The sequence below is a fragment of the Mauremys mutica genome, chromosome 2, assembly GCF_020497125.1.
Source record: "Mauremys mutica isolate MM-2020 ecotype Southern chromosome 2, ASM2049712v1, whole genome shotgun sequence".
NCBI lineage: Eukaryota > Metazoa > Chordata > Testudines > Geoemydidae > Mauremys > Mauremys mutica.
The window spans coordinates 233,702-245,432 of NC_059073.1; the positions used below are offsets into that span (position 1 = coordinate 233,702).

An 11,731-nucleotide genomic window follows, 5' to 3' on the forward strand; every position below is an offset into this window, starting at 1 on the left:
GTCCTTGGGTTATGTTTTTATTCTGGGAAGCAAACTTGCTTGTTCCCCGCTCGTCTTCACACTATTATTCATTGTTACGATCGTCTTGGTACCAGGACCATAATGATTAGTTTTCTTGTATTCATCAATCTGGGTTTGGGCAAAGCTGTTCTGATAGCATGTAATGCAGGGACTTCCTATATCAGATCAGAGAATTCCAGCCTCCTTTCTCGGGATATATTACCACTGCTCTTTCAGAGGAGGATGAATTGACAAAACTCCAATAAGAATGCATCTTAGCTAATATTGCAATACAGTACATTACTGGTGGGGTAGCCAATACCCTTCTCTCTGTGCCAATCCATTTACCATTTTAGCAGAATAAGGTTTGCACTTATCACTTCTCTAAACAAAATAATGATAAATATATACTTCTTGTAATAACTATCACACAGTATTAGAGTCTACCGACCTATGGGGCTGCAAATTCTGAAGGACTGAATCATGTGATGTGTGATGTAGTATCCTTTTCTAACCTGTTCTTAAATTTTGCTGGGCTCTGTCTCCATCAAGTGACTGTTCTCTTTTGTTTTCAGTGGGTGAGACAGTACCACAGCTATGCGCTGAAGTAAAACACCAGATAAGTCTTTGATGTAAGCAGCAAGGGGGCAGCTTTTTGGCAGAGATTGTGTATCCTTATTGATGAAAATGACATGAAGATGTGCGTGCAGATACCAAGAAAAACTGTCATCTGAATGAAAATATTGATAAAGTGACAGTTTAAATTGATAGGAAATCATAGTTAACAATAATTGTGTGCAATATATATGTAAAAACCACAAACCTGGCCTTGAAGGGTTTACAATCTAATTTTAAAGCAAGATGCTACGGTGGGAATAACAAACAATTGGAGGCAATAAAGAAGGGAGAATAAAGACAATAGTACTAGGAACATGTGGCCATGAACATTAGCCAAGGTGCTGTATTAGATGTTTTTGACTCACTTCGATTTTAACTTATAAAATGTAAGCAAATAGATATATTATAACAAAAGTCTTAGAAGACAGTAATTAACATGTATTTTAGTAGAGTGTTTTTTTGTTTTTTTTTCAAATGGCAAAATATAGCCACTTCATAGAGGGGTGTTAAAAGGGAATTTGTCTCATCTTACATGCTGGTTTGTGTCTACTGGAAACATGAGTCTGTATACTTCTTGAATGCTTATCCTTATATTTTTTGGTGGCCCAATAAATGGTATTTCATGTAAGGGTTTGCAGATTGCTCTTGTGTACTCACAGTACAAAGTAAGGAGCTTGTCCTGCAGAAGGACAGAGAGCTAACATTTGTGGGGAAGTTCTGTTTTTAAATTCTACTTCTTACTCCATGCCCATTATTGTGAGAGCTGGATGCTTTCCAAAGTTAAGTTTGGGATTTTAACAGCCTGTCCTACATTCTCTCTCTCTCATATAAAATCTCAGGTAATGACTAAGCCCTGGTAGTGACTTGCCCAAACATGCCATAGATAAACTTGCTTCAGAGACATTGAGCTTAATTGCAATAATATATTGGAAGCAGATACTTAGAGACGTGTGCATGTTTGGGAATAGGAAAAGCTAACATTTAACATAAGTCAAAAAACAAAATCAAGTGTTTCTTTTTTTCCACTTCTTACTTAAGAAAAGTTTCTAGCACATATGATTGAGGGAAAAAAACCTTTAAAAGATTAACCTATTCCAGTTCTGTGATCTTTACTATTCTACTTGCAGTTCTTTTTTAATCTTTTATTTCAGAGACTTACACTCATGGTTCTTATGTCTGTTTTAGGATTATTGCACCGAGCTTTCAGTGTTTTTTTATTCAATACAGAAGATAAGTTGCTATTGCAGCAGAGATCAGATGCTAAAATTACTTTTCCAGGTTAGTATGTAAACATTTCATGCTAAGGTAAAAAGCTGTGTTTGTGTCCTTCTCTCATTTCCCACCATTACTTCCTCTACAGACTTTAAGATCAGTTTCCTTGGGGAGAGGAGAGAGAGTTAATTTGATTTGGGCTTTTCCAGGAGATGAAATCAATGTATAGGCACATCAGTTTCTTGCATTAGAGAATAATTATACCATGGATTAGAGGCTTGTAGGGAGAGATTGTCCTAGGACATGTTACAGACATGTTTATGCAGGTGCAGAGAGTGTAATTAACTTTTCTCAGTAGAGAAGAGCTAGAAAACAAAGTGGGAAAGCCATGCAACTACCTGTACAAATGGAATTTGAGCCTTTAGATTCCACTTGGAAAGAAGTGCAACTGAAGTCTCTCAGGAAAAAAATATTTAGCTGTTGGAAGGTGATCCTGAGTTGAATCTAAAAACTGACTCCTTTTACCTGACCCTGCTGTTTTAGTAGTTCTTTTTCCACCCCCCACCCCCACCCCACAAAGTAGCAAAAATACTGCTTTTGATGAGAAGGTACAGTGCCCCTATCACACTGTCTAGAGTGTCTCACAACTGAGTGTGCCTATCTCAGGGCAGATTGTCAAAAATAGAACGGACATCCCAGACTGTTGGTATGTACTATAATTAGATTTCACCAAGCCAGTAACAAAAGTGAACTCCTGGATCACTATATCGGTGTTACCATGGAGTCACAGTCCCGTTAGACTGTTCAGTCTATCTTGCCGTCCAGGCGAGCTGGACTTAGTGATAAATGGTCACTTACACCAAAATATTCTAGTTGCTCCCAGTTCCAAGAAGCCAGTCACTTACCCCAGATCAGTTGGTACTCTAGATCTCATGTCAAAGACAATACCTGAAGGCAATTCTGTAACAAATTAACTAAAGGTTTATTACCTGGGAAAAAGAAGTAAGCGTTATTGACAGGTTAAAGCAAGCAAACATACCATATATACTCGATCTTAAGCCAGTTCGTTTATAAGCTGACCTCCCCAAAATGGATAAGTAAAAATGGAAAATGTTTATAACCCGTTCATAAGCCTACCCTATAATTCAGGGGTCAGCAGACTTTGGCTCCTGGGCCAACAGGATAAGCCGCTGGAGGGCAGAGATGGTTTGTTTACCTTGAACGTCCACAGGCACAGAAGTAAACCTAAGTAAACAAAGGGTCCCAGTGCGGCAGCTGCTTACCATGACGGGCCAGGACAGCAACTGGTGGGGAAATTTTTTTTGGGCCGGGGGGAGAAGCTGGGAGTCAGGGGAGTAATCCCTGTGACCACCCCCCCACATGACCCCACCCCTAGCCTGGGACCCCCACACTCTTCCCATCCCTTCCCACCTTATCTGGGGAGGGCCAGGGGAGGATGTCTCTGGCCTGGCTGGAGCTGTTCCGGCAGGCTCGGCTGCACTGGGCCAGCCAGGCAGCATAAGCGCAGCATGTTCCAGTTGGCTGGGCTGGGTGGCGTGGCCGCAGCGTGCTCCAGTGGCGTGGCCACAGCCTGCTCTGGGGGGCAGGGCTGAGGCCGAGTGCCAGGGCTGCAGCCTGCCAGCCCCAGAGCTACAGCTGCTTCGGAGGCTGTGGGGAGAGCAGTGTGGCCAGAAGCGGAGAGACTCTGGCCTCACCTCTTCCCTTCTGGCTCTGCTGGCTGTGCTGCCTCTCTTTGCTCCCTCTGTTGGGGGGAGGGGCTGTGTCCCACCTCTCCCTCTCTATACCCGTTCATAAGCCAATCCCCTTCTCTAGTGCTTCCCTTTTTTACTAAAAAAATTTGGTTTATGAACGAGTATATACGGTATATATGCAAATGAGTTGCAATCTAAATCCTAAGAGTGACAGAGCTGTAGTGATCTATCAATTCAAAGTATCTTTCAGGGTGGATCCAGGGGTAACCCCTGCAAGTCTCTGGCTTCAGTTTGGTATCTCTGGCCCTGTGAGAGTTCAAACAGCAAAAAGAGAGAAAATTTTCCTATATCTTTGTTTTATTTATTTCATTCAGCTTCCAGGTCCATCGGATGAGTTTCCTTGCACATAGAATTTCCAAGGTGTTATAGGGCCCTTCACCAATCCTTTGTATTGTAATGTTCCTTGATGTACCATCTGATTTTGATAGTTCTTCTGGGTCGGCAGGAAGAGACACTCTTCCCATCTGAGTTCAAATGTAGAGCAAATATTTTCAAAGTTATCAAGCAAAACTTATATATTTCCTTATAGCATGAAATACAGACATTACAAATAAAATTAATGCATGCAGCAACTAACAAACATACTCTAGAGTCTAAGCCAGGGATAGTCAGTAGGCGGCCTGTGGGCCAAATCCAGACCACCAGATGCTTTTGAATGGACCACAAAATCTTTTTATTTACTTAAAACTATTGTGGTGGTGGTGGTGTGAAAAGTGTTTCTTTGTAGTCTGGACCTTGACCAAGAAATTTGAACTTGTCAAAAAATAGACTAACCTTGGTGTAAGCACTAAATACATTCTTATAAGACTAATACTGATTTTGAGCAACACTTAACACATAAGTGAAATGGTCCGGTCTCTATAGCTGTGAGTTTGTCAGTCCTTAGCTAATGCCTGTAGCTTTGGCAAGAGCTAGCACCTGGCTTGCCAGCGTCACAGCCCCCTTGCAACCTCCTTCTTTTTATCCTTTCATGCTTTGGTCTGTTTTCTCAGAGTCTGGTTCTTTATTAATGTCAAAACAATAGGCAAGACAACTTACAGAGAAACCTAAATATGCCTGTTTCCATTTAGAACTCTGAAACCCATCTTAGACTTGAAAATGTCTAAATCTTGTCTGCTCTAGAAAAATCTCATTGTATTATGAGACTACTGCTTCAGTCAAAGCACTCAGGCATGTGATTTAAATCCCATTCAGGTCAGTAGGATTTAAGCATGTGTTTAAGTGCTTTGCACCTGGGTTTTAATGATTATTTAGACTGGTTTGGTCAACTCAAAGCATTTACCAACTCAAAGCATTAATCGGTAATTAATGTGAAAACATTCAGTGCAGTGTGTGGGTGCTCTTTTCTACCAATCTAAGGGCTTGTCAATGCAACTGCTTAGTTTGCTGCAAGCTAGGGTGTGACTCTACTCCTGCCATGGATTAAGTATCTATATGGACCCTGGTGCACCTTGATCTAACTCACTTTGAACTAGAGTAGATTAAAATGCACTGGGGAAATTTCAGTGTGCGGCACATAGATACTTAGAGTGCAGCAGGCTAGCATGGGGTATATTTACCCCCCCAGCAAGCTAAGGACTTGTCTTCATTACCAGGGTAAGTCGACCTAAGTTACACTACTCCAGCTACATGAATAACTTACTTTGGTGTTTTCGCTGCGTTGACAGGAGACTCTCTCCAGTTGACTTACCTTATTCTTCTCGGGGAGCTGAAGTACCAGAGTTGACCAGAGAGCGCGCTGCTGTTGATTTAGAGGGTCTTCACTAGACCGGCTAAATTGATACCAGCTGCATCAATTGCAGCAACGTTGATCAGCCAGTAGTGAAGACAAGCTCTAATTTTGTATAGGAAAGCCCTAAATAAGCAAGTAGCATTTGCAGTTCGTACTCATTTGTCCTGCCTCTTCAGAGCTGATTTGCACCATCTGCTGGAGAGTATCCTTTGGATTCTATTGTTTATCAAACTTTCAAACACTCCAGGTAAAGTCTGCAGGATTTTGCCTGCTGATCTTGCAACACTGGATGAGATCCTCTGGTGGGACAACATTTGTTATCCAAGGTGATACTGCAGCACAAATAAGGCACTAACATGCAAAGTCAGGTTAATTCTAACTTCTGTTAGAAATATTTGATTAGGGGGAATCTCTCTTTTTTGTCAAATAAAAACAAAGGGAGCAGGAATAGATGCTCGAGGTTTAAGGTAGAGGGTACTGCAGACCTTTTTTTCAAAACATGCTGACTGGTGATGCATTAGTTCTATACTGGATTTCTGCAACATATATTACTGTTCTGAACATTGACTGTACACAAACTTCTTACAGATTGTTTTACCAACACTTGTTGCAGCCATCCACTGAGCACCCCACTAGAACTGGAAGAAAATAATGCCCATGGTGTTCGGCGAGCAGCACAGAGGCGATTAAGAGAAGAGTTAGGCATTCCCCTGGAACAGGTAATAGAGGGTGTTGCTACAGATTATAACAGGGTTCGGCAACCTTTCAGCAGTGGTGTGCCGAGGTTTCATTTATTCACTCTAATTTAAGGCTTCGTGTTCCAGTAATACATTTTAACATTTTTAGAAGGTCTCTGTCTATAACATATAACTAAACTATTGTTGTATGTAAAATAAATAAGGTATTTAAAATGTTTAAGAAGCTTCATTGAAAATTAAATTAAAATGCAGAGCTCCCTGGACCAGTGGCCAGGACCCGGGCAGTGTGAGTGCCACTGAAAATTAGCTCGCGTGCCGCCTTTGGCACATGTGCCATAGGTTGCCTACCCCTGGATTATAATTTACCTGAAGAAAAATTGTTGAACAGTAAATAGACTTTTGAATTTGGCACAAAATAACTACCAACTAGGACTTGTATGCAAAAGCTTACACTGAAGAGGAATTAGACTTTTTAACCTTGTAGGTCCAGTTGGTTAGGGATATATGTAAATATTGGTGAGTCAATTGGCACAAGTGTGTTCCAGATTCTAAAAATCTTGTCTAACTGCCTACTAAAGGATCCCTCATGAGTACTTAAGTTGTACATGAGTACAACCTAAATATAAGGCAAAATGTAAATAACATGGTACAAAGTAGGACTTCATCATTTCAGTTTAAATCCTCTAATGTTTACTAACATGGGAAAGGACATTTAATCACCAACCTAAGTCACCGCACAGTATTTCAGTGATTTTAAAAATGCAAATTGGCAATGAGGGGTAGGGCTTCTGTACCTACTCAATTATGAAAGTTAAAAGGAGTAACAAGTAGGATACCTGCCCCTGAGTCCCCTGGCAGTGCTGGATTTTTTTAATTACTTAACTATTTAAAAATATTTATTCTGTTTCCATGTAGAAAAACCCACACAAAATGAGAGCGCATACTGCTGTATAGGGAAACAGTGAAGCCAACTCGAGTGCTGTCACGAGCACCAAGTTGGACAAAAAAATTAAGCATTTTCTCTCTATTTGTGTATTAGAAATAAGCTTCAAACTTTTTTCCAGACCAAAAAGGTATGTTGGAGTGTTTTTAAACTGACAGTGTCCCTTCAGAAAGGTGATTCATAACTGTTCTGTTTTTTCCACTTCCAAAATATATTCATTAAAATATCTCGGCTGTATCTCCCCATCTCTTACTGCTGATTAGTTAATTAAGGATTTTGGTTATAGGTAACTCCAGAAGAAATCTGCTATTTAACGCGAATTCACTACAAGGCCAGCTCTGATGGGATCTGGGGAGAACATGAAATTGATTACATCTTGTTTGTGCAGAAGAATGTAACACTGAATCCTGATACAAATGAGATCAAAAGTTACTGTTACGTGACACAGGAAGAACTAAAACAACTCTTGGAAAAAGCATCAAAAAATGAAATCAAGATTACTCCATGGTTCAAATTAATTGCAGAGACTTTTCTTTTTAAATGGTGGGATAACCTGCATAATTTAAATAGATTTGTGGATCATGAAAAAATACACAGAATGTAAAAAGCTCCAAGTAAATGTAGTGGTGAAGGATAACAGTAGGATGCTGCCTTAATAGCAGTAAGGTAACTTTTAATCCTTAAGGTTTTGAATACTGACAGAAATGGTACATCAGCAGTACCTGTTGTAGGAATTTTTGTACCTATGCATAGTGATGGTGTGGCAGTTGGGTTGGGGGTTTTTTTTTAGTTAGTTTACAGCTGATGAATGGTGCTGGCTTGACAGCATGGGAAACTTAAGTCATCTTTTCAGAGCAGGCAAGCTGTGGTGTTACCCAAGTGCTGAAAAAAGTTTTAAATGTAAAGCCAGCCTTGATGACTAAGTAAATAAGAGTAGGTACAGTATGAACTTGTTTGGGGCTTAATGAATACTAAGATAGAAAGCCCCTGTAGAAAAGAAATTATAAACCTTTATTTTGAGGGGCACTGAAATACATTTAATGAGGCTTATTTGTAGACATGAGTTTTGTAGAAGGAGACAGACACAAATAGGCAACAGCAAAGTAAGCTTCCCTGCATTGCCTTCCAGTGCAGTGCCTATAACATGACTGGGAGTGATTCTCTCCAATGAATGGAGGATAATCCAGTCTCTAACTCTGTTTAGTTGTCTCCATTGTGACTGTAAATAAGTGCCACTTCTGATGTAAACACCCACCCACTGGCAATTAATCTGAGACTTCTCCTTCCACACACAGTTAATGGAGGCTTTTGGTAGTTAGGTTAATTAGAGGAATTTTGTCAACTTGTATTTATACTAGTTACAGGACACAGTATAACTAGCATCTCTTCATCTTTCATCGGGGGGGGGAGGGGAAAAACAGATTTACTAAGTAAATGTTATCAAATGCACAAAGTAAACAAATCACAAACTTCACAGCTGTACCAGTCTCAGTAATATTTAGAAGTTGTAATGAAAATTTTGAAGTAGGTGTTCCTCTGAAAACGTAAATTACATAAAATCATAGCTAAGTTATATGAAAATCACCTGCAGTGACTGGTTCCTGTGCTCTTTTGTAAAAGGTTGAAGTAGAATACTCATATCACTGAAGACTTCCACTAAGTTTAATATTTTATTATTATAAAGCAGAAAATGGAATTTCAACTTAGATGTTTTCGTACAAGGCAATTACAACTAAAATGGAAATCTGTTTGTTTTTGCCTAAAAAAAGTGACTGACAAGGCTGTTAACTACAGTCCTTAAAAGGACATTTAGGAGCACAGAAAGTGCAACATAACCATTGTTAGAATGCAAATATAAGAACCTTAGTAATTCACTAAGTTCTTTGAACTTAAATGCACTTAAAATTACTGGTGGTCATGTGATAGGAGTCTGATACAGTGGAAAAAAGTAAAAATAGGTTGAGGGTTCTCCCTTAAAATCAGAAAGTAAGGAAAGCTGTATTACCTTTTTCTTGAAAGGTTTAGTTAAAGGTAACACCTTGTGACCACGTGACATCTTTTCCCTTATCATTAATGGAGCACCCTGGAAGTGTTGTAGAGGATTAAGTAGCTTCATTTCTAAAATTCTTTTGATGACAAAAATAATTTACGTGAACCTTTGAGAGTGGTTGTGTTTTGGGTCGAGCCACAATTGACACTGTTCTTCACATCTAATTTTAGACAACTGTTTTCCTGGTTCTTTAGTTTCCTCCTCTTCCCCCCTTCAGTTTACATTGTGGACCCCAAAATGGAACTGCCACCCCCCAACACTGAGCCTACTGTGGTTACGCAACTCTCACACTTTGTACAAGTGGATCATGGTGGACTATCAAAACACTTAAGATCTGAATTATTGAGAGGTTCTAAGGACAGCTGTTTTGGCTGATACTGTACACTAAAATAGAGCCATGTTGCTATAAAGATGTGTATATTAAAAGCGTTTGAACCAAAATATTGTTTATTCAGGTACTAGTTTTTTCAAACCAAAACTAGATGACGATAAGCGTTTTTGCTCAGTGTGATCTGAATTAAGACAATAAGTGTAAGAGCTCTAAAGGCATTGAAAACTGAATGCTAAATTCTGTCTTCTGTGAAATCCATTCTGCTTCAATAAAGTCAAAATAGGAGCATAAGAAAATAACTTGTGAAATTTTATCACTGTTTCTTTTCTCTATCTGACCCTGATGGTCACATTGGGTAAAACTCTTGGCAACCACTCTAGGATAAAGCTGACAGTTTATGCAATTGCCAGTTGCATTACCCAGTCTGAAGTTTTGCCAGAGCATTGGCAAGAAGACAAATTCCCAAGAAGACCATTAATCTTAACATTGGTCAGGGCTTTTGTTACAAAAACAGCTTAAACACTTTTTATAAACAAACGTGAACTCACTTTACAATTACCTGCACTTCTAGGAAGAGCACTTAAGTGCTGTATTAGCATAGCTGCAAAAAAAATCTATTGCTTTTCATAAATGAAAGAAATACGTTTATGTATAATGCACAACTTATCTCACCAACATTAAAAAAAGAAGAAATTCAACAGTACAATCACAACTAGTGCTTCACTACTGTATTGTCAGTGAAAGCTAATCATGTTCTTGCACATTAAAACAGGAACTGAAGTATCCGTGTAAAGGACATCTGCTGAAATTGCATTTGTGTACGTCTAGAGACATTTCAATGAATACCTCATTAAACTAAAGAAATATTTCACTAAAACTGTCCCATTAGCTGCTTTTGAAGATTTTACACAGTCTGATTATCAGAATGAAATCAGAAGACCATTCTACTCCATAACAGAGGGACGTTGCAATAAACTGACTATAAAAACAGTTCAATAATGGAAAGTGCATGCTGCTTATCTGATTCATTAAATAGATTAAAAAAATACACCCCACTCATGCAAGAGTTCCCATCCCAATTCAAATGAAGGGATGAAAGGCACTGTCAACGACTTAAAGACAAGATTATCTCTTTGGCATAAAAAAATGGCAGATTCAGCAATTGGGAAAGTACACCTTGCCTGCAACAAATACTGAAAGCCAAAGAGCAAAGTTTCAACATGTTGAAACAAAAGCACTATAGCTAAACTTGCCCTGACTTTGGCCAGAGTGCAAAAGGCAAAGTTCTAGTCTCCCCTTTCTAAACATTATACTCCTGCCAGTTTTAATCAAATTCTTATGCCAAAATATTTCCTTATATTAGTGCTGGAGGTTTTAACATCTGCTTTTTTCTTACTTTATACTATACATAATGAGGCTAGTGTGGTGGTGGGGGGGGGGGGGGCGGGATGTGGCGGGGAAGAGGGGCTTGGTTGTCAGAGATGGCCAGTATCACTCAGCCCTTCTGACCATCACCAGTTTTCCCAGTGCCAGGAGAAAATATACTTGCTAGTTTATTTTAGGATTGTAGAGAATTAGCACTGAACTCCTCTATAGTTTGGAAAGTCTCAGCATAAGCTCTCCAACATGAAGTCTTTAATAGTTTGTTTTACGTCTATTACTGCAAAAAGTATCTCATGTTAAAAAAAACAACACTTCTACGTTACAGTGTAAATTAAATTAAGTGCCCTAACACAATGGATGAAACAAGCTCCTTCTGGGCTGAGAACAAAGATAACAGATCCCATTGATTTACTAAACAACATGTATTCCTGCCTATTTTTCATTTATAACAAGTCATATGCAAATTAGGTATAGAAACAAGCAAATGTTTCAGTCACAACCATTAAAAAAACCTAAGTGCTTGACAGCATTGGATTTTTTTTTTTTAATTTAAGATAGTATTCAAATCTCCAGCTTTGCATGTGCTGAACAAGTATGTAATCTTATATAACAAGCTATTTGTAATACTGTGCATAAGGCATAATGCTAACTATTACTGTTATTTTGTTATTGTTAATCATGTATTTTTTAAAACCACTGTGAGGTAAAATATCCTTAAGACGATTTTAACTGGCCAAGCTAATGTGAAGTTTCTCATTACAGTAATTTTCTTATGACAACATGCCAAGTCCATTTGGGTTTAATACCCTCAACTTCTGTAGTTATTCAGATGGTTCATCTGGATCGATGCCAATCTGACATCCATTCAAAACTCTGGTTCTAGTGGTGAGATAGTCATATCCGTTTCCGATGGCCTTACTAACCCACTTTGGACTATGGAACCAAAACGTCAAACTCTCCTTCTGTACATTTAGATCTAAATAGTTACCAAG

At 38.9% G+C, this 11,731-nt stretch overlaps 1 protein-coding gene across 1 annotated transcript in view; it reads left to right on the forward strand.

Moving 5' to 3' along the window:
* LOC123365044 (isopentenyl-diphosphate Delta-isomerase 1-like) overlaps positions 1-9,652 on the forward strand; it is an 11,100-nt gene extending 1,448 nt beyond the window's left edge. The window contains exons 2-4 of the mRNA XM_045007666.1: positions 1,770-1,896; positions 5,923-6,053; positions 7,262-9,652. Coding sequence (XP_044863601.1) covers positions 1,770-1,896; positions 5,923-6,053; positions 7,262-7,579 — 576 coding nt within the window. The 3' untranslated portion in view covers positions 7,580-9,652. The remainder of the gene's footprint in view (positions 1-1,769; positions 1,897-5,922; positions 6,054-7,261) is intronic.
* Positions 9,653-11,731: the final 2,079 nt, after the last annotated feature.